General features: G+C 37.3%; 1 protein-coding gene across 1 annotated transcript in view; it reads right to left on the bottom strand.

The window, feature by feature from the left end:
• The window catches only part of UGGT2 (UDP-glucose glycoprotein glucosyltransferase 2), a gene marked incomplete at both ends in the record, with an annotated part of 167,521 nt that overhangs the window by 5,390 nt on the left and 139,881 nt on the right, over positions 1–22,250 (bottom strand). Inside the window, 7 exons of the mRNA XM_079721667.1 lie at positions 2,730–2,856; positions 6,194–6,310; positions 13,620–13,734; positions 14,378–14,538; positions 16,845–17,027; positions 20,252–20,336; positions 21,433–21,531. Coding sequence (XP_079577793.1) covers positions 2,730–2,856; positions 6,194–6,310; positions 13,620–13,734; positions 14,378–14,538; positions 16,845–17,027; positions 20,252–20,336; positions 21,433–21,531 — 887 coding nt within the window. The remainder of the gene's footprint in view (positions 1–2,729; positions 2,857–6,193; positions 6,311–13,619; positions 13,735–14,377; positions 14,539–16,844; positions 17,028–20,251; positions 20,337–21,432; positions 21,532–22,250) is intronic.

The raw sequence follows: 22,250 nt of genomic DNA, 5'->3' as shown, positions 1-22,250 counted from the left end.
ACCAATGGAACAGAAAAAAAAAAGTGCCAAATGAGACATACGTAATACAGGAATTTAGCATATGCTAAAGGTGGCAACACAAATATGTGGAATAAAGATTATTAATTTTTCCCAGTGTTGGGCAGCAATGCTCCAGAAAAAAACAGGCAAAGGACAAGAACAGTTGAAAATCAGAAGAAATACAAATGGCCCTTAAACATATGACACGATTCTCAAATTCCATTCAAGTTATGGGTTGAATTATTTTCCCCTCAAAATTCATATGTTGGAGTCCTAACCTCCAGTACCTCAGAGTGTGACCTTATCTGGAGACAGGGTCTATGCAGAGGTATTCAAGTTAAAACGCGGTCATTAGGGTGGACCCTACTCCAACATGACTGGTGTTGTTATAGGACAAGGAAATTTGGACACAAACATGTACAGAGGGAAGACAATGTGAAGAGGCATAGGAAGAAGACGGCCGTTTACAAGCCAAGGAGAGAGGCCTGCAACAGATCCTTCCCTCACAGCCCTCAGAGGGAAATAACCCTGACTGCACTTTGATCTTGGACTTCCAGCTTCCAGAACTGTGGGACGAAAATGACTTTTGCTTAAGCCACCTAGGTTGTGGTGCTATGTTACAGCAACCCCAGCAAACTAACACAATTTACAACAAGAGAAATGAAAATTTTATGAAAGAAGATATATCATAACCTTAAAAAATGGTTGCCTTTATTTAGGGAGTATGGGATCGACATGTACACACTGCTACATTTAAAATGGATAACCAACAAGGACCTACTGTATAGCACAAGGGACTCTGCTCAATGTTATGTGGCAGCCTGGATGGGAGGGGAGTTTGGGGGAGAATGGATACATGTATGGCTGAGTCCCTTTGCTGTGCACCTGAACTCACAACATTGTTAACAGGCTATATTCCAATATCAAATAAAAAATTTATTAAAAACTGGTTGCCTCTTTGGGTTTGAGTAAGTAAAAGAGGGCTTCTGATTTTATTCTGTACATTAATACTTCCAAGTGTGGAAGTATATAGGATATACAATGGTTTTAATGTTTATAATGAACATGTCTTAAATTTGTAATTAAAAATTAAGCAAAAAACCCAAAAATCTCTTTTGTAAAACCTCTCTTATTTATACATATAACCATACAAAAACATATATACACAGACATGCAATTTTTCTTTAATTAAGATATGGGTCAATAACATTATAAATATTCTATAACCTATTTTTTAACTTAAAAATTTGCTGTCAGCACAAATCTGTCTCAATTCTCTTGAAAGGCTACATTATATTTCATTGTATGTATCAGTGTTTATGCAATCGATCCTCTACTGATGGATAGATTCTATTTCATTATTAAAAACAATGCTGTAACAAACGTATATATATGCATAATTTTTCCCATTTAAATATAAGTTTCTTGTGAATTGCTGGGTCAAAGGGTATATATTTTAATTTTTTATGCATATTATAAAAGTTCCTTAATTTATACAGCTACTATATGTACGAGAGTGCTTACTTGTCAATACCCTTGCTAATGCTGGGTATTATTAATCCTTTAACTCTTTCCAAGTTGATAAGAGAAACATTTCATCTCAATGTTTTATACATTTAAAATTGCTTGTGAGGTAATTATGTGAATTTTCCTTTCTTCCTTCCTTTTTTGCCTTCTTTCCTTCTCTCCCTTTGAAAACAGTTACACCACTTAGAGAATAATCTTTCTTCTTCTGAATTGAAATGGCACCTTTATACTACATTATTAAAAATGCTTGGGTGTGTTTTAAATACTGAACTTCTCAGACAACACACACTGATTTTGTTAAGGAAAACAGAGTCCAGATGAAACAGAATTTCATGCTTATATGAGAAATTTTATATATAATCATTTCAGCCTCCCTAAAAAGTAAAGCTGAGGAAAATAAGAATTATATTCGGAACTACTAGAAAGAATTGTTGTGAGGATTAACTAGTCTGACCTGTGAAAGTCTCTAACATACTGACTGGAACACAACAGAAGCTCAGTACTACTTTTAAAAGAGAGCAAAGGACAATAGAGACAGGCACTGACCAGGAAAGGGAATTATGAAGGAATCAAGAAGTTAATATCAGCTTTAAAAGAATATTCAACACATATTTATTGGTGTTGAGGATTTATGTAGGGTGATGAAATGCTAAGGTAACCTCAGTTTTTTATTTTACTTCTTTTTTTTTTTTTCAGTTTTTTAAGTCTAAGAAATGTAAACAAATTAATCCAAATCACCCTCTAGTCATGACTAAGGCTACTAGATCCAGGAACCAACTTTTCATGGGGAAACCTATACCATGTACCAGATTAATTTAGGAGACAGGAGGTAATATTTTAGTTAGCTATGTAAGGCTTTTATTAAACTTCAGGGCTTGGATTTTCATATTTAGGAAATTCAGTGTGTCTTAAAGACAAGTGTTTCTTTTACGTTTTTCACCTCTACATTATGTCACGAGGTTAATACTATACTGACTATGTGATGATCTAAAGCTATATCCATGGGGGAATAGATTCTCTATCCATGTTTTAAATTTGTGAGCTTAGTCCACATAAAAATGAAATTTGTAATCAAGTCATGGACTTTGGTAAAGAACTTCTGACCTAATTATTTGATAACTTCACTAAGAACTGAGTCTGTAATCTATTCTAATTTCACTTAATGCAACATATGGTTCATACACCACTGCAGAATAACTTACTTGCATTTTTCTTCTTGTTTTCAAGGTGATCTAATAATTGTCGTATCTCAGTATCATACTCCACCCATTCTGGGACAATCCTGGCAGCAGCTTTTAGTTTAGGTTCTTTTGTTTTGGGGTTATTGCACTGAAAGTTTAAATAAAGCTTTGTTAATAAAAAACCATGTTTGAGGAAACATAAAGGAAATATTTGAGGACACTGCTATGTCACTAGAGCAAACAAAATGCATTTTATAAAAAGCAGGGCCCTAGGTACTAAGTACTTGAAATACCAGAATTAGTTTAATAGAGAAAGGATCAAGTGAAATGACCAATCATAGTTTACATAAGCAGTAAGTGTTTAATGCAAACACCTCAATCAGAACTTTAAACAAAAATTGTTTAAAGACTTTTTGATGGTTCATAAGAAGTCTGTCAAACAATTCTGTAAAATGTTTGCACAAAACATCCAATTATATGACCATCCTGTAAAAGAACATAGAAGACTATATTGATAAATATTTGATTGCCTTTTCTTCAGACTAAAACCTGGTTTTTTATACTTTATGTTTTTCATACGCAAAACTATTTAGCAGCCTTTAGAAACATCTTGAGTTTCTTTGGCAAAAGCATTCATCCTCTTTCACATGCCTCTGTTCTCATTAGCAGTTATGATATTAAAAATCAGTTAACTGGAACTCACTTGTCAAAACACTGACAGTTGTGAAATTCAGAGTAGCTCATAAATCTCCACACCTTAAAAATATTTAACTAGCCTGCTTAATAAACACAGTGGAAAAACAATGGACTTGGATCCTCAGTCCTCATGGTTCCAGTTTTTACTAGTAGTAAGACTAGTAGTAGTAGACACACTTACTGGTAGTAAGGTTTGGACGGTCCACACTTACTGGTAGTAAGACCTAGTCACTAAACTGTGTGTGTGTGTGTGGTGGCGGGGGTGTGGGCAGTGGCAGAATCTTAGTTTTTTTCATCTGCAAAGGACGAAATTAAAACAAGATCATCTACAAAGTTCCTCTGATATTTGATCAATTTTAATTAGCAGTTGGTCCTATTATAGAGTTTCTTGGGAAATTAAATCAAGGTTAAAAGGCAAAAAGTAGAGGAGGAGTTTAAGAAGGTTCTGACTCTGGATGTAGTTGAAGGTACCGCTGACAAGACTTGCTCATGGGCTGGATGTGAATTGTGAGAAAAGGGAGGCATCAAATATGACCCTCGTGTCTTTGGCTTGAGCAACGTAAAGAATGGAGATGCCATTGACTGAGACAGGAAAGACTACGGGAGGAGCATAAACTTCACAGAGTTACACAAGCATCCTGTCTGCTCTTCACGCAGCACTAACAAAGAATGTGTCCTGAAGCTCACTTCTACGCGGCGTTTTCTTATAGCTGCCACAACTTGCTTTCCCCTTCATCCTTCATGCCTTATGGGAGAGCTAAGTTATGAACCAAGAGCCTGTTGTCTTATTTATTTATTTATGGCTGCATTGGGTTTTTGTTGCGGTGCGTGGGCTTCTCATTGCAGTGGTTTCTCTTGTTGTGGAGCACGGGCTCTAGGTGTGCAGGCTTTAGTAGTTGTGGCTTGCAGGCTCAGTAGTTGTGGCTCGCGGGCTCTAGAACACAGGTTTAGTAGTTGTGGTGCACAGGCTTAGTTGCTCCGTGGCAATGTGGGATCTTCCCGGACCAGGGCTCGAACGTGTGTCCCCTGCACTGCCAGGCGGATTCTTAACCACTGCGCCACCAGGGAAGCCTGAGCCTGCTGTCTTAATCCCTTCCTCATCCAACATTTTCAGTTCATTGCATTGTGGATTTTTTTCTAAAGTAATATATTTCTGAAGTAACTGGAAAACAGGATTTTCTTTGTAGAAATTAATTTCACAGGCGATGTGTTCTATAAAGAAGACAATGGAACTATTTTCTAACTATGTCAGAAACTATCAAAACAAAAATACTATGTTTGTCCTTAGTTTATGCTACAATTCCCCCCCGCTACAAACTCTATCAGCGGTGCTTAAGTGGGGTGACCACGCCCCACAGGGGAGCTGTGGCCAGGCCTGGAGTTATTTCTGATTGTCGTAATGGGGGGCGGCCTACAGCCACCTAATGGGTGGAGGCCAGGGATGCTGCTAAACACTCTCCTGTACAGCGCACAGGTCCACCTCCACAACAGGAAATTACTTGGTCCCAGATGTAAATAATGCCCCAGTTGAGAAACCTTGATTGAAAGGGAGTTGAGATAGTATCATGACATTCACAAACACTCTCATCCTCACCTTCAATACCAGGAATCATGCTTTTTCCTCTCCATTAGGCCATTTCCTTGGGATTTTTCTTGATAACTTTTTCCCCAAGAAGATGACCAAAAATAGCATGTTCTTCCATTTTTATTTTAAATGTTTCTGTGGGAGAGACGATGCTGTCCTCCAAAATTTATGTCACTGATCCTTCTTCTTCTATGTAGACCTAGTGCTAGGAAGTGGCTGCCCATCAAGGAATGACGATCCTTAGCTCCTCTTACAACTTAAAATATTCCATGTCTAGATTTAAACTGTGTAGCATAAACTGCTTAAAATGAAAATCTAAGAAAAAAACTTCTCAAAAATAATGAAGAAAAATAGACATGTGTAGGATAATTTAAGTAGACAGAGTTATTTTGGTTGTCTTTATTTGGGAAAATTATTGGCAGGGCAACTAAACTGATGATATGTTAAGATGATAGCTAATCCATAAACATTTCAGCCAGCTCATGGCCTTTCTTTCAAAAGGCCTTGTGCAGAAAAGAATGAACACGGCAGGCCTGAGACTGCTACTCTTAGGCCCGTGCCTGCAAGGCTGGCCCTTGGCTGGCACCTGAGAACTTGGGTTTCAGGAGGGTTCCCACCACTCCCTGCTAAGAAGGGCTTACTGTGCCTAAACTGTGCAAACGTGCGGTTTATGCTGACCACCTGCCTTCCTTCTGGATGTTGGGAATTTTGGCACGTGCCAGGCAGAGGGGGTGCTTGCCATGACCAGGCCCCCAATAAGAATCCTGGGCATTGGGTTTCTGGTAAGCGTCCCTGATAGACCACATTTCACATGGGTTGTTGTACTTCTCGTAGCTTAAGGAATTAGGGTTGTCCTGGGTAACTTCACAGGGAGAGGACTCTCGGAAGCTTGAACCTGGTTTTCTCTGGACTTCACCCCATGCGCCTTTTCCTTTTACTGATTTTGCTTTGCATTCTCTCACTGTAATATCTTCACAGCCATGATTCTGAGTCCTATGAGTCCTCTTATTGAATCATCAAACCTGGGGGTGGTCTTGGGGGCCCCCAACACAGCCCTATACTTGCCAACCTAGGTAAATAGAACAGTAAATAACAGACTGAGCAGTAGGGTGCCCTATGTGTGCCATTCCATTTGTAAAACAGAAAATATTTCTACTGGAACATTTCCATATCTGCTTATACAAAGGAAAATGCAAACACTCACCAGATCAATTGTTTTGGCTCTTTGTTTGGATTCATCATCACACCAGGTTTCACACCACAACCAGTCTTGGGGAAGAGACTTAATGGCAACTTGGTAAATCATATTATTGGGAAGATCCTACCGAAAAAAAGAATGATTTAAACACAGAGGTATAGAAATTAGAGTCAGAGTGAAAGAAGTTGAAGATGTCATTTAGATTATAAACAGATCCTAAAAAAACATGCAAATCTGAGGTGTGTCTATATTTTGAAGCTTTAAATACTTAATTTGACCCAATAGTCTTGTGTCATGAATGAACCTGTGCACTGGAACAAAGACCACACCTGCCCTGGGCTTCACCCCTAGAATCCGAGGTGGAGAGAGAGGCCCAGAAACCCACCATTCCGCATGACCTCTCTACCTCTTATCTGCCTTGAAACACCAGGATTAATCACTTATACCGTGTCTGCTATTACTGTTTATATAGTCAACACCACACTCTCCAGATTCTGAGGTGACTTTTCATTTCCCTATCAGCAAACTATGCTCCACAAATATTTTCACATTTCTGCATACACAGAGCTTTCTAAGCAAAGATTGCTGGCACCTGGGTAAAAAGGATGTTTAAATGGCAAATGAGCCTAGTAAGTTAATGACAGAGACCTCTGCAGAGATTTAGAGACATCTTTCCCAGAGATACCTGCTTATATATGCCAGGGATTGCAGAGCCCTTCCCAGAGAATATTTGTTTACATTCCAGAGCAAAGGGCATATTTCCTCTCTCTCCCGGAGGGCACCAGCAGTACTTGTGTTAGCTGTCCCATCTAAGTTTCAAGATTCATAATTTTAGGGTTCTTCTCTCAACACTCCTATTAATCATCATACTGGAAGTTCTAGCCAATGCAGCAAGACAGGAAAAAGAAATAAATGGTATAAAGATTGGAAAGGAAGCAATAAAACTGTCTTTCTTTGAGGATGACAGGATTGTTTATGCAGAAAATCCTAAGAATCAGTAAAAAAAAAAAAACTCCTGGAACTAATAAGCAATGATAGCAAGGTTTCAGGATACAAGGTTAACATACAAAGGTCAACTGCTATATACCAGCAACAAACAATTGGAATTTGAAATTAAAAGCACACCATCATTTACATTAGCACCAACCCCCTCAAAAAAAACAAAAAAAACAAAAAACTCCAAATAAACCTAGGTAAAAAAAATCTAACAAAATATGTTCCTCTACATGAGGAAAACTATAAAATTCTGATGAAAGAAATCTAGGAACATCTATATAAATGGAGAGATATTTCATGTTCACAGATAGACTTAATATTGTTAAGATGTCAATTCTTCCCAACTCAATTTATAGATTCAACGCAATCCCAATAAAAGTCCCAGAAAATTATTTTGTGGGTATCAACCAACTCATTCTCAAGTTTATATGAAAGGCAGAAGACCCAGAATAGCCAATACAGTGTTGAAGAAGAATAACAAAGTCAGAGGACCGATACTACTGAATTTGAAGTCTTCATATAAATTCTATAGTAATTAAGAGATTGGTAATGGCAAAAGAACAGACAAATACAGCAATGGAACAGAATAGAGAGCCCAGAAATATGAGACTTCTTTGTATTTTCTGCTCAATTTTTTCCTGTAATTCTAACACTGATCTAAAAAAATAGTCTATTAATTAAAAAAAAAAAAAAGCTAGTTAACTGTTCCCTCTTCCAACACCCTTTTCCTGGGAATCCATTCTTTAAATCCTTAAACAACCTGGTCTGTCATCTTATCTCAGCCACTTTCTCCCATGGCCATGTCCTAGCCAAGTCCTCTATAATTTCAGTTTCATGCTTCCACTCTCTGACAACCTCTTGATTTGCAGCTTACTCCATCAAGTACTCAGGTATCAGTATCTTTTGACCCCCATTGGGACCTCCAATCAACTGATCCTACCACTATTTCACTGTTCTTTACCCCCTGATGTCTTCACTCCCCCCACTTCCTTAATTTCCATGGTTAATCATTATATTTAATCCCTTGAATATATTCTCAATTGTCTTACCATTCTTGCATTTAGTTGTACTCGCTTGGCAAAATTATAGTCCTGGTTAAATCCAAACTCTGCAACTGCCTCCATGCAACTAAACATGGCTGGCGAAACACACAGACACATACACTACACTATACTATTTTATGTTCCCATCAGCAGTGTATGATGGTTCCAAATTCTCCATATCCTTGCCAAAGCTTTTACTGTCTTTTTAAATAAAAATAGCCATCCCAGTGAGTATGATGTGGTATCTCATTGTAGTTTTGACTTGAAGTTCCTAATGACCAGTGATGCTGAGCATCTTTTCACGTATTTATTGGCCATTTGTATATCTTCTTTGGTAAAATATCTATTTAAATCCTTTGAGCAGGACTTCCTTGGTGGTGCAGTGGATAAGAATCCACCTGCCAATGCAGGGGACACAGGTTCGACCCCTGGTCCAGGAAGATCCCACATGCTGCAGAGCAACTAAGCCCGTGTACCACAACTACTGAGCCTGTGCGCCACAACTACTGAGCCCGCATGCTGCAACCAATGAAGACTGCACACCCAGAGCCCGTGCTCTGCAATGAGAGAAACCACCACTCGCTGCAACTAGAGAACGCCTGCATGCAGCAACTAAGACCCAGCACACCCAAAAACAAAAATAAAATCCTTTGAGCATTTAAAAATTGGTTCTTTTTTTGTTATTAAATTCTAAGAGTTCTTTATATGTTCTGGATACTAGTCTCTTATCAGGTATATGATTTGCAAATATTTTCTCCCATTCTGTGGGTTGTCTTTTCACTTTCTTGTGTCCTTTAATGCACAAAGTTTTTAATTTTGATGCAGTCCTATTTTTTCTTTAGCTGCTGGTACTTTTTGTTTCATATCTAAGAAACCATTGCCTAATCCAAAGTTACAAAGATGTACACCAATATTTTCTAGGAGTTTTATACTTTACCCTCTTACATTCAGGCCTTTGATCCATCTTTAGTTTTTTTTTTTTTTTTTTGAGTTAGTTTTTATATATGGTGTTAGGAAGGGGTCCAATCCATTCTTTACATGTGGATATGCTGTTGTTCCAGCACTTTTGCTGAAAAAGCTATTCTTTCTCCATTAAATTATCCTGGCATGCTTGTCAAAAATCCAGTGACCACAGATGCATGGGTTTATTTCTGGGCTCTCAGTTCTATACCATTGATCTATATATGTATAACCTTATGCCAGTCCATTCACTGTTCATATTTAAAGGGTACAGTTTGATAAGTTTTACATACAAATATTCCTGTGATACAACGACCACAATCAAGCTCATTGAATATATCCATCACTCTCAAGTTTTCTTGTGCATTTTTGCAATCCTTCTTGCCTGTCCTTTCTACATTCACCTAAGCAAGTTAGTTCCTGGGCAAACACGAACTGCTTTTTGTCCATGTAGATTGATTTGCATTTTCTAGAATTTTGTATAAATAGAATCATATGATATGTATATTTTTGGCTTGGCTTCTTTAGATCAGCATAATTGTTTTTAGATTCATTGATGTTGTTATATGTATGAATAATTCATTCCTTTTTACTGTTGAGTAAATATACCACAATCTTTCTGTCCAATCTCATTTTGATAGATATCTGGGTTTGTGGGAGGCAGTTTCTGATACGGCTCCTGGTGATCCGTGCCTCCCAGTATTCATTCTTTTCTGCAATTATTTCTCCTGGAGTGTGGCTGGACCTAGTGACTTCCTTCTAACAACAGAATATGGCAAAAGTAATGTGATGTCAATTTTCTGGAAGAGCTTGTGTAGAATTGATACTATTTCTTTCTTTAATGTTGGGTAGAATTCACATAAGTTTGGTAGAATTTAGAAGCTATCTGGGCCTGGAGATTTAAACTAATTTCAATTTCTTCAATTGTTATACGGCTATTCAGGTTATCTATTTCATTTTGAGTGCATTTTGGTAGTTTGTGTCTTTTAAGTAATTTGTCCATTTCATCGAGGTTGTTGAATTTATTACCATAAAGTTGTTTGTAATAGTTTCTCATTATTCTTTCAATATCTGTAGATATTGTGCTGTCATGTCTCTCATTTCTATATTAGTAATTTGTGTCTTTTATCTTTTTTCTGATCAGTCTGGCTAGAGGTTTATGTTTTCTTAATTTTATCAAAGAACCAGCTTTGGTTCACAGAAAATCTATGGAAACATACTATTTTTCCATTTTTTTTCATTTCATTGATTTCCACTCTATTCTTAATTATTCTCTCTTTTCTACTTACTTTGGTTTTAAATTTGCTCTTTTTTTTTCTAGTTTCTAGGTAGAAGCTGAGGTTGAGACCCTTTTTCTTTTCTAATATGTACTTATGCTATGAATTTTCTAAGAACTGTTTTAACTGCTTCAGATGATGTACCCTACCATTCACTTTGTATACAGAAGAGAAGCAGCCTAAGGCTAAAATATATATAAATTCATATGAAATGGTGAATGGCTTGGTTGATTGATCAGGGGCCCAGAAAGAAGATTAAGGACAAGGGCATGGGTCCAAGGGGGCAAAGTAGAAGTGACCCTGCTTATCCCTCCCAGTGACCTTCTTGGGGAACTTGTGCTTATCATCCCCATAACTCTGGGAGGTTCTGGGTCGTATCACTAGGTTAGGGGAATCTAGGTGAAGGAAAAAAGACCTGGGCCCCTCGACAAACTGTGACAACCAGGAAAGGCCATCTCAGCTTCAGAACTCCCTGTGGGGGTTGTCTGAGGCCTTTGCTGAATTTGTAGAATTCACCTAATTCTGCTTACTTTCCTTCTCCAACAGCTGTTAGTCCTGAGAGCACTTCCTAGTAAACTTCCTGCAGGCTAATTTCCACTTTAGAGTCAGTTCGTTTCCTGGATAACCCAACATGTAACAGGCAGCTGAGCAGTAGCTGCTGATGTAAAGAACAGTGGAGGAGGAATATAGCTCGGGTTTTTGACTTTTAATTTGAGAAAAGTTCTGGGCATTACTGGGTCTATTTCAGTAGATTTAACATATGAGTTAGGCATTCAGAGGAGAGAGAAGAGCGAGATAAAGGTTTGGGAATTCTTGGTAGAAAAGCTGGAAATTAAAGCCAGTGTATGTCAGAAGCCAATAGAGCGGGTACAGAATGAGAAGTGGGCCATGGGCAGAAACTTAAGAGGACAGCAACATTTAAATAAGAGGTAGAAAAAGAGCAGTTCTCAAATAAACTGTGCTGGGAAAGTCACGGACATCAGAGAAGAACCAGGAAGATTTGATATTATGAAAGCCAAGGGAGTTTCAAGAAAGGAGAGGTCAAAAACACCCACATCACAAAAAAGGAAAATAAGAAGAAACAAGAAGTGTTCACTGGATAAGAGGATATCACTTTGACTTTAGTGAGAAGTGTTTAGTGGACTGGCGGGAATGGTAGCCAAATGCGTCCAACCATCCCCCAAATGTGGTGATGTAGTGCTGGGAGAGTCCCTCAGATGTTTGCTGGTCTGCTTGAAAAATGGGTCCTTTCCTTAGTTACCCACAGGCAGATAACCAGTAGGGTTCCTTATGAATAATCCATTGGGGAAATGACTAAGAATTATAAAAATGTGATATTCATAATTTAAATCTGGAATGTTACTGGGGTCTACTGAGGACTCTGCATCTGTTTTTTACTAATTGGCAATATTGCAAAGACGCTACCTTGCATTTGCACACATACATATTTGGAGTTCTCTCAACTTTCGAGAATGATTTTTTTAAATCAGTCCTTCATCAGTGTGCTCCTGAATCAATCATTAGTATTTTGACCTATAATATTCCATTTGCTTGATTTTTAAACAAACAGCCTCAAATTTCTATATTATCTAGACCCTCTGTCACCTCTCTTCCCCATGCCAGACTTTTTTCCCCTCTGTACTGTTCCTCAAACACGTAAGGTCCACTCCCACCTTGGGACCTGTGCATTCGATATTCTCTCTGCTTGGGATTCTCACAGATATCCGCGTGCTCAGCTCTTAAGCCTCCATCTGGACGTCACCTGCGTATAGACATATGGCCGCTCAGTTGACAACAGCAAACTCTAACCCCTATTCACCATTCTGAGCTCTATCATGTTTTCGTGTTTTATTTTTTCTCTAAAGCACTTATTACCTTTAAATATTGTTCATTAATTTATTAGTTATTTTCCCACTAGAATGAAAGCACCATGAACTAAGGATCTCTGTTTTGTTTTCTGATGTCCCAGGGCTTACGAGAGTATCTGACACATAGTAAGTATTCAACAGATACTTCCTGAATTAACAAACATGTAAGGTTCTAGTAAGAACCTACATTCTTAATTTACTTATTTATTTTTGGCTGCGTTGGGTCTTCGTTGCTGCGTGCGGGCTTTCTCTAGTTGCAGAGAGTGGGGGCTACTCTTCGTTGTGGTACACGGGCTTCTCATTGCGGTGGTTTCTCTTGTTGTGGAGCACGGGCTCTAGGCACGCGGGCTTCAGTAGTTGTGGCTCGCGGGCTCTAGAGCACAGGCTCAGTAGTTGTGGTGCACGGACTTAGTTGCTTCATGGCATGTGGGATCTTCCTGGACCAGGGATCCGAACCTGTGTCTCCTGCATTGGCAGGCAGATTCTTAACCACTGTGCCACCAGGGAAGTCCAGAACCTATATTCTTTAGTCACTGGAAAGAGGGAATAATGGGAATTATGGGCTACAGGGTCTTTTTCTTCTGTTTAACTTGTTAAAATGAGGAAATTAGCAGGATACAATAATGAGGAAATAATGGGATTTGAGAAAAAAAGTATTTGTGAAGAAAAACAAAATGTAACGCAGTTGTCAGGGAGGGCAGAGGATGAAGGGGGTTTATCTTGAAAATCACAGAGAGGGCTTCCCTGGTGGCGCAGTGGTTGAGAGTCCGCCTGCCAATGCAGGGGACGCGGGTTTGTGCCCCGGTCCGCGAAGACCCCACATGCCGCGGAGCGGCTGGGCCTGTGAGCCATGGCCGCTGAGCCTGCGAGTCTGGAGCCTGTGCTCCGCAACGGGAGAGGCCACAACAGTGAGAGGCCCACGTACCGCAAAAAAAAAAAAAAAAAAAAAAAAAAAATCACCGAGAAAGAGAAATGGGAGAAAGGGAGGGAGGGAGGGAGACAGACATGTTTCAATGATGATGGAAGCAAGTAAGAAAAATTTAGGGTAACCAAGTGAGATAGGGCACATAGTGGAAAGAAGAGGTTTAAGCATGGAAAGGTGAAGATCAAACGCTATTCTGAAAATGTTAGGCTTGAAGTGAAAAAATATGTAAGTCAAGATAGCTAATACAAAATTGCATAAAAGGAAGAAAGAGGCTAACAATACAAGATTTTGACATCTATAAACAGGGAGATAGAACAGTCTATGTCTATGTATTGAAAATTATTCCATGAATATTTTACTTACCTGATCTAGGTTTGAAAGACTGTTGGGATCTTGACTGAGAGTTTGGTACTGGCCCCGGAGCCTGTCACCTGCTGCGATTCTCCTGAACTTCTTGAGATCCACCACGTATAAGGCACTGCAAGAAATGAAGACTCCTTGAGAGCCTACGTTGTTTACATATATTTACTTTCCTCCAGTGACTGTCTACAGTGTTGGCATTAACTTTAGGTATCCCTGGGTCTAATAATAATGAATCCTTTCATAGTTTGCTCCTGACGTCTAACACTGTTTCCAAGGAGTTTGAAGTTTGATATGATGCTTTTAGGATCCACATCCTCTTAAGGTCACCTTAAGTTTTTCCAAGATCTCCTGAAACTCATGGGCCTACAAAACAGTAACAGCTTTGAAGACAATCTTCATTTTGTTATGCGACAAACCAAGTTTAAATCTTCTATAGTAGTTAGGAACATACAGCTGAGCCATATTACTTGGGTTTGACTCCAGGCTCAGCTATGTACTAGCAGCATAAGCCTGGGCAAGGTACACCAATGCTGTATGCCTCGGTTTCCACATCTATAAAATAGAGATGATAGCAATATCTCAAAAAGTTGCCATAGAGATTTTATGAGTTAATATATGTAAAGTCTTGTAAGAGTGACTGGCATGTAATAAGCACTATATAATCGGTTGCCATTATTGGCTATTTTCCAAGAAAACTGAGTATTGTAATTCAACAAGTTATTTATTCACTCAAAGGTTAAGAGTATGACTTTTCTTACCTGATATGGTATTTCCTTCTTAAAAGATGTGATGCCCAGTATCCCGTTTTCCAGAAACGATATCCATCCATCTCCGTGCGGCTATCACAGAAGGGCGTATACCCATAAGGAGCTCCATCCAGATCAAAATCTCGAAGTTCTTTGAGGTCATGTCTCACAATCTAAATAATCAGAATAGTTTCTCTGATGAAGACTATAAAATAATAGAAGCCCCTTTAATATGAATCTCAAATCATCATCACCTTGTTGTAGAAAGATAGAGAACTGAGTTTTCCGCACAGCTCTGTCATGTACCACTAGTTTACCAAATTTCTATTTTTTCCTTTTGCCCTTACAGATTAAAAGAAGCCTAAAATTTACATACCTTGTCTGTATGACAGTGGTCTTACTCATTAATAAGAATAGCTTGTTCCATCATTTTTAATCAAGGTATTTTTTAATATTCTTTTTTAAATTAAAGTACAGTTGATATATACCTGTAGTATATGTTACAGATGTACAATATAGTGACTCACAATTTTAAAGGTTATACTCCATTTATAGCTATTATAAAATATTGGCTATATTCCTCGTGTTGCACAGTATATCCTTGTAGCTTATTTTATACCTCATAGTTTGTATCTCTTAATCTCCTACCCCTATACTGCCCCTCCCTCCTTCCCTCTTCCCAGTGGTAACCACTAGTTTGTTCTCTATGAGTCTGCCCCCTTTTTGTTTTATTCACTAGTTTGTTGTATTTTTTTAGATGCCATATATAAGTGATATCATACAGTATTTGTCTTTCTGTCTGACTTATTTCACTTAGCATAGTGCCCTCCAAGTCCATCCATGTTGCTCCAAATGGCAACATTTTATCCTTTTTTTTTTATTCTTTTATTTTATAGGCTGAGTAGTATTCCATTATATATATATACACACACACCCTACATCTTCTTTATCCATTCATCTGCGGATGGACACTTAGGTTGCTTCCATATCTTGGTAATTATAAATAATGCTGCTATGAACACTGGGGTGCGTGTATGTTTTTGAATTAGTGTTTTTGTTTCTTTCAGATATATACCCAGGACTGGAATTGCTGGGTCATATGCTAGTTCTATTTTTAGTTTTTTGAGGAGCCTCCCTACTGTTTCCCACAGTGGCTGCACCAGTTTACACTCCCACCAACAGTGCTGGAGGGCTCCCTTTCCTCCACATACCTGACAATGTTTGTTATTTGTGTTCTTTTTGATGATGGCCATTCTGACAGGTGTGAGGTGATATCTCACTGTGGTTTTGATTTGTAATCAAGGTATTTTGAACAAAATATATTTTGGTAAGGAATTAAATATACAAGTACATAGCTCTTAATTTCTCAAGGTATAGATTAATAATTCAAAATGATTTCTATGATATATCTCCATTATTATATATTGGCAAATATTAGTTTGAATCATAAAGAAAAATCTCTTAATTATTCTCAGTGGCTTCAATGACATAATGTTAGTATGTTTCATTTTTTAATAGACTCTAGCCTGCTGGAAAAATATTATTGTATATATTGGGGGAAAATAGGAGGAATAAATTTTATGTTAGACAGTATGTTTGGAAATGCTTACTTCATTACACTTTTGCCTATTTTTTTACTTTTTAATTATAATGGTTCATATTTATCAATTTGAAAAATAATACAAAAATAATAGAATTTAGAATACAAGTAAATTATAAAGTAGGATTTGAAAATATACTTTTGGTCCTAAATAAAAATACTAACTTATGCATTTGTTTATGTATTATTTATATATTATTGTTCTTAGAAATTCTGTGTATTTTTAAAAATTTTTAAGAGAAATTCTGTGTATTTTAAAAATATTTTTTACCATTAGTGATTACAAAGGCATGCAAGGAGAAAAGGGGAAAAGTCATAAAAACTTCTGGATATATAAATTTTGAAAGCTGAGGACCATAATTTTTTCTGGCCAAATTTAGGACTCTTTTCTTTAAGTGGCAGAATGATGGGATTTGGTTATTGGCTAATTGCCAAAGAATGTGGCCGAAGGTGGAAAAATGAGAGGAGAGTGTGTGTAACTGCTAACTTTTCCAGCAAGAAGAAATAGTTCATTTTAAACAAATTTCAGCTCATATCCATAGGAACTCACATAGCTACTTTTATTATGACTAATATAAGTATTTCTTTTATTTTTAATTACCAAAACCCCCCCCCAAAACAAAATACTACTACTTCAGAGGAAAAAACTGCCACGTCCTAAGGAATAAATGGTACTTCTGGCAACACCTTTGATTTTCCCCTGCAATGCTGACTTTTTAAAAAAAAAGATACTTTGCTTATATGTCAAAATTATGTCTTATGTTTACATAGCGTGTCAACAAAGACAGTAATAAGAAGCAGCAACATAAATTGCATCCCTATACTCAGAAGTGTAAAAAAGTTTTAAGTACTCTTAAAAACAATAGTTAATCTTATTACCTGGTCAGCATCAACAAAAATGATTTTGTCCACTGCAAGAGGAAAAAGGACATCAAGGAAAAGAATCTTATAACCCCAAATAATCCTTTGTTTTTCCGTCTGTTGATGAAGCCACCGGGGCCACCTATACTGGACCAGTTCATATTGGAATCCATACTCCTCAGCCATGTGAGGGATCACCTCCTAAAATACACACATAAATCAAAGATTATGTTCAAGGAACAGAAAGCAGTTTTTGTTTTGGAGAAAAAATTAACATTTTAAAAGTTAGAGTTTACAAGTTGTTACAAATGAATCGGTAAAATGTCTAAACAGTACTTCTACAACTTACACCTATTAATCAGAAATATGACAATGCTGACAAACATAAAGATGTAAGTATACATAAAACTTTGTAGTTTAAAGGCATTAAAAATAGGTACACTTGCAGGCTTATTAAATAAGATAATTGTTCCTCTACTTTTACTACTAATGTTTGACCTAAGAAAACTTGATGGTAGAAAGGAAAGCCTCTGGATCGTGGAACACCTGTGCATCAAACACTTTATGCACATGTCAACATGCTGGTTGGTCAGAGAGATAGGAAGATGAAAAGGGTGTACAAAAAAACACAAAATGAGTAGTAAATTGACAAATTATATTCTCCATATGAGTTTCATGTTTGAGATTTATGACTATTTAATTCAAGGATTAAAAATACAAGGTAGTTATTGTGGCATGAATATTCGATATTTGATTCAGTGTCTTATAGGCTTAGAGTATATTATTCTGTTTAAAACAGAGCAGTTAATTAAATATGTACACTGTTAGTTCACTTTGGCTCAAGAGCCCAAATATTGAGAGGGATGATGGTAAAGGAGTGGGTAAAGACGGGTTAGCAAATGTAGAATTTGCATTCATCTCCTCAATTCTCACTTGTAGCTAGTTGCTGGTTATATGCTTAGTTTAATTTTCTCCCTGCTCTTGTAAGAACGATGTAGATTTAAATTATGTTCCTTACTGTAAGCATTGGTTTTATCTGTGAGTTGCAAAATGTTGAAATTATGGCTAGAACAGTTACCAGGAGTCACTGCTTTCATTTCAAACTTAAAAAAAAAAACTAGGATAAATTACAAAAACTTTTCTTTATTCAACGAATATGTATTAAAATATGTTCACTGAGAATGCACTATGTGCCAGGCCCTATTCTAGGCCCTAGGGATACAGTAATGAAACAAAACAGACACAAATCATGGCTCTCATGAGGCTTACATTTTAGATAAAATAAATGAAATTAGTAAGTTATCTATAGAAGTTAATGCTATGGAGAAAAATAAAAGGGGAAGGGAAATAAAATGAAAGATCAGAAGGGACTGTCATTTTACATAGCGTAGTCAGGAAAGGATTATTCCCAAAGTAGGTATAATTCAGCGAAGATCTGAAGGAAGAAAGGAGGTATGCTTTTAAAATTGAAGGGAAAAGATCTAGGGTACTAGCAATTTCTGTTTCCACATCTGGCTGCTGGTTACACAGGTGTTTTAAATTTGTAAAAATTCATCAAAGTTGCACATATACCGTTTGTACACGTTATATTTCCCTGAAAAAAATATAAAAGGTAAAAATTTCGAGCAAACAGAACAAATTACAAAAAGAAGGAAAATATTATTTCAGATATGGTATCACTTTTGGCCATGCAGCAGAACAAGACTTTTTTCCTCACATAGCACTGTGTTTCTAGTGAATGATATAATTTCCTGTTAAGAGAATCTTCACATTGTATTATCTCAGTATATGCAGAGTTAAATCCCCCGATGCAGTGTTGCATCACGTGTTAAAAGTTTAGTAACAAACTAGTAAGACTGCTTGTCTGTATTTATGGGTTCTTTTTCAGTTTACAAGTAAGTACAGGAGGCGGCACTCTTGGTGGTGGTGGGGAGGGTAGAGGAGCTTTCATAAGGGTTAAGCACCTGGGCTTTGAGGTCGGAACACTTGGGCTCAAATCTCAGCTACTAATTAGCTATTTGATCCAAGGCCTGTGCCATAAAGGACAAATCTTGCTCAAAGAATGGTTGGGCCCTTTGCCCTTTGCTCCTGGGAAGTAAATGCTAACCTTGGAATATCCTGCCTGAGGAGAACGTCTGTATTTACCTGGGGACCTAGGGCCACACCAGATAGTCTGTGCTAACAATGTGATTTATGATGGAGACCTTGGGCCACAAGATATCAGCTCAGGCTCTGGAGGGGCTAGATGCTAAGGTCAGTCATGGTGGCTGTCAGGTGGGTCTATGTACCCAACTCCCAATAAAAACTCTGGACAGCAGGTCTGAGTGGGCTCCCCTAATTGGCAACACTCCATGGGTACCGTCACAGTTTTGCTGGGAGGTAAAAGCTCTGTCCACATGACTCCACTGGGAAAGGACAACTGGAAGCTCGGTCTGGTGTCCCCTGGATTCTGCCCTATGCATCTCTTTGCTTTGCTGATTTTAATCTGTATCCTTTTGCTGTAATCAACTGTAATTGTGAGTATAATTGCTTTTCTGAGTTCTGTGTGTCCTTGTAGTGGGTTTCGAAACTTAAGAGTGGTCCTGGATACCTCCCAACTGTGCAAGCCAGTTATGTAACTTCTGAGTCGTGGTTTTCTGGGAATAGGAGTTTATGAAGAGCAACTGAATAATGCAGGTAAAGCACTTAGCAATGTGCCTGGCAACACCAAGGAATAAAAGCATGGTGGCCTGTTTATATTTCTGCTTTCACAGCTGGTTTTGGTCTAGAAAGAGAACTTCTCTGAACTGCTGTTCAAGGAGACCCTAACTTGCCTGGAATCTGATTAACAGGAAGAAACGGGGTACACTCTGTGGCAAGAGTGTAGGGCTGAGTAAAGGGTAACAGACGTTGGCCGTCGAAAAACTTCTAAATACAAAATGCTGGAGACACTACCTACAGTGCCCACATTACCACACCAACCGATGCACTGCATGTGATACCAGAGCCCCACTCTTCTTGGTCCTATCAGACTATACTCTGTGGTACAGTTTTCATATTTTCTACTGTTCCTGCCTTTCTTTGTCAAAATATGACAGAATCTAATTCTTTTAATTAACAATCTGTGCATATTTTTCATTGCCAACTTTTATTTACTTATTGTTATGAAAACCCACTAATCCTGATTTTGAGTTTACTTAAACATAAACCAGCTCCTGCTGTGTTTTTAATCACTTCTTTAAATAAAAGCTGCAGAGAATTTTTCTTAAGCTAGATTAAAAAATACTGAATACCAAGGTTTTAAATTGATTACATATAGTAATTTGAGTAAATATACATTTCAAAAGACTCATTCTGAAAAGAGAAATGTTATGAGAACTTACAATGATATAAAGAATTTACTTCTGAAATATTAACTATTCTATTTAAAAAATTAATGTACTTACTTTAAATGTTGGTGAGAGATAATTTTTAAGAAACCAGAACTTCACTGGTGTTTTGGTGTTCCGTAAAACAGAAAGCATCATAATTCTGCATAAAACAACAATAAACTCAATAAATTAACATTAATAGAGGTTCATCCTACTTCTCTTAAGGCTTTTAAATATTTAAAGATATTAGTTGGTAGTTTTCACTATGAATTATGGAGAAACAGTAACGTATCTTCAAATATTATGGCTGCTCAGCAAGTTTGTAATGTATAAGAATATATGTATATATACACATATATTGTATATACGTAAGTATGTGTATATATATACATATATATATATATACACCTGGTATAGACTAAATTGATTGCTTTTTGTTTGGTCCAGCTGACAAGAGAAAGAAGCTAGTCTGAAACAGTCTTGTTTAATTAAACTAGCATCTAATCTTGGCTCTGTTACTGTGTCATTAATAGCAGGTGTGTAAACCTTGAAGGGCTGAACAACATGTCTATTTTGATAAAGTCACTGGACAGGCCACTTGTTTTGCTATCCTAGACCTCTGACTGCAGAAGATACAGATGTATCTAAAGTACATCTTAAAATATCAACACATATTCAAACATTTTTGAGGCGTTCTCTGTGATCCTTCTATAGAAGCAGTTAAAAAATAGCCCTTTGTAGTTTATAAATATTGCTTTCCTCCTCTCAGACTCCTCCCCCTTTTTATAAAACATGGTATTTCTTCACCAGGAAAGGAAAATTTACTATATATTCTTTTTTTTCCTCACACATCTTACTACAAAATATGTCCACTTTCTAACCTTAAAGAATAACAATATTTCAAATCAAACACATGGAATTTCACTGTATTTAGAAAATATACTTCCCTCATAATTTTAGGTAAAAAAAAAAAAGCAAGGTGCAAAAGCACTATGTACTTTGTTACTATTTGGGTAAAAGGGAGTTAAAAAAAAGAAAAAATACATATTTGGGCTTGTCTATACATATATTTGGCAGGCTCTGAAAATAATAACATTGGTTTCCTGTGGGAAAGGGAACTGGGTATCAAGGAAACAAGAGGTGGGAGATTTTTTTTTTCCACTGTAATTTCTTTTATTTTTTTAAACTTTAAAAATTCTTTTTGGACCATGTAAATGTATTACTTTTGAAAACATTAAATAAAAATATATACCTACCTTAAAAAACGTTCATATAAATGGCCAGAAGCAACTGAAAAAATGTTTAGAACGTCTATTTCCTTATTGTCTTCTTTTTTATGCAGACTCCTTGCGAAACTTTGAATGAAAAAGAAGTGACTGTCATTTTCTTAATACACATCTGCAAACTTTACATATTTAAATAAAATATTAAATTTGATAAGAAATAAAAATAGGAAGGCTTTTCAAAATGAATGATTACATTGTAAACAAGTACTTATCCTAAAAATTATGAATTATTTAAACATGTGACAATGTAACTTGAAGTTTTATGATTTTTTAAAATTGGACAACATAGAATGCAATTATATTTTCTCTAGGTTAATGAGATAATACCTTTGAATCTTTGTGAGTTACAAAAGTTGTTTTAAGAGCAGAGAATGAACTGTGGCATGCCAGGGCTATATGCAACATACTGAGGCTTTAGGAAGGCCAATCGTGAGCAAAGAAACAGAATGTGCAAGTGTTAACAGTGGCACACCAGAACTTCCGTCTGTGCTAACAGGGGAGGCCCCTGAGTGCTGTGGATGTGGCTTCCCAGGACAAGATGCTATAAGAGGCGCCCACAGCTTAGAGCTCGTCTGGCCAGGGACAGCCTCCCCACAGGCTGCGGGGACCTCTGTGCCTTGGGCGTGTCTCCAGGAGGGATAAGAGAGCACTGGGGAGCCACGTCCATTCACAATGTGGTTTACATCGCCACAGCTTCATCTGGGCCCAGCTGTCACTGTCACCACTTTCTGGACCCAGACCAGCCTTTGATATACCCCACCTCATATATAAAAGTGACTGAATCTTAT

This window comes from Hyperoodon ampullatus (assembly GCF_949752795.1).
Source record: "Hyperoodon ampullatus genome assembly, chromosome: 16".
Classification (NCBI taxonomy): Eukaryota; Metazoa; Chordata; class Mammalia; order Artiodactyla; family Ziphiidae; genus Hyperoodon; species Hyperoodon ampullatus.
This window is presented reverse-complemented; position numbering and strand designations above follow the sequence as displayed.